The sequence below is a fragment of the Antrostomus carolinensis genome, unplaced genomic scaffold, assembly GCF_000700745.2.
Source record: "Antrostomus carolinensis isolate BGI_N321 unplaced genomic scaffold, ASM70074v2 scaffold27431, whole genome shotgun sequence".
In the NCBI taxonomy this organism is placed as follows: Eukaryota; Metazoa; Chordata; class Aves; order Caprimulgiformes; family Caprimulgidae; genus Antrostomus; species Antrostomus carolinensis.
The window spans coordinates 1-909 of NW_010293897.1; the positions used below are offsets into that span (position 1 = coordinate 1).

At 63.1% G+C, this 909-nt stretch overlaps 1 protein-coding gene across 1 annotated transcript in view; it reads left to right on the forward strand.

The window, feature by feature from the left end:
- Positions 1 to 237: 237 nt before the first annotated feature.
- The window catches only part of TBKBP1 (TBK1 binding protein 1), a gene marked incomplete at its 3' end in the record, with an annotated part of 1,017 nt that continues 345 nt past the window's right edge, over positions 238 to 909 (forward strand). The window contains 4 exon segments of the mRNA XM_010177474.1: positions 238 to 260; positions 262 to 445; positions 520 to 642; positions 708 to 812. Coding sequence (XP_010175776.1) covers positions 238 to 260; positions 262 to 445; positions 520 to 642; positions 708 to 812 — 435 coding nt within the window.

Genomic DNA, 909 nt, shown 5'->3' on the forward strand with positions numbered 1-909 from the left:
CCTGTCCCCCGCAGACCCCCCTCTGTCCCCTGCAGACCCCACTCTGTCCCCCAGACCCGGCCAGGCTCCAGCAGCACCAATCCACAGCTCCCCATACCCCAGACTGGATCCTGTCCCCAGTGTCCCCACAGCCCATCCTGCACCAAAGGCTTTGAGCTGCCCCTGTCTGGCTTCATCCCCACCAGGAGGTCACTGGTGTCTGTCTGTCTGTCTGTCCATCCCCACCCCAGGCAGGACATGGACTCCATGTTCGAGGACGACACAGGAGGCTCTGGGGCCGGATGAGGACTGGCTGGACAGTCCCAACACCGACCTCTCGGGTGAGATGTGCTCAGCTTCCCACTTCGCCCTCATCACCGCCTACGATGACATCAAGAACCGGCTGACGGGGCTGGAGAGGGAGAACTCCACGCTCAAGCGCCGGCTCAAGATGTACGAGGTCAAGGTGAGGGTCTAGGGGGACCAAGGGTGGGTACAGGGTTGGGGGTCCCCGCTGATGTCTCTGCCCCGCGGCTGCAGTACCCCCTGATCGGTGAATTTGGGGAGGAGCACATCTTCTCCCTCTACGAGGCCAAGGAGACGTCGCTGCTCAAGAGCGAGAAGGCATCACTGCAGCAGCAGCTCAACCAGTTCCAGCATGAGGTGAGTGGGGCTGGTGGGGTGAGAACCCGGAGCGCCCCCCCCCCCCCCCCCTGCCTCCCCCACAGCTGCAGAAGAGCAAAGAGCGGGAGGAGCAGCTGGAGGAGATGATCCAGGCCTATGAGAAGCTGTGTGTGGAGAAGGCTGACCTGGAGACTGAGCTTGGAGAGATGGTGGGTGCTGGCATGGACCGGTGCCTGGGGACATTGGGGTCCCCTCCCCCTCTCCATGGCAGCATCTGGGCAAATGGCTTCTCCATCCCATGGCTGG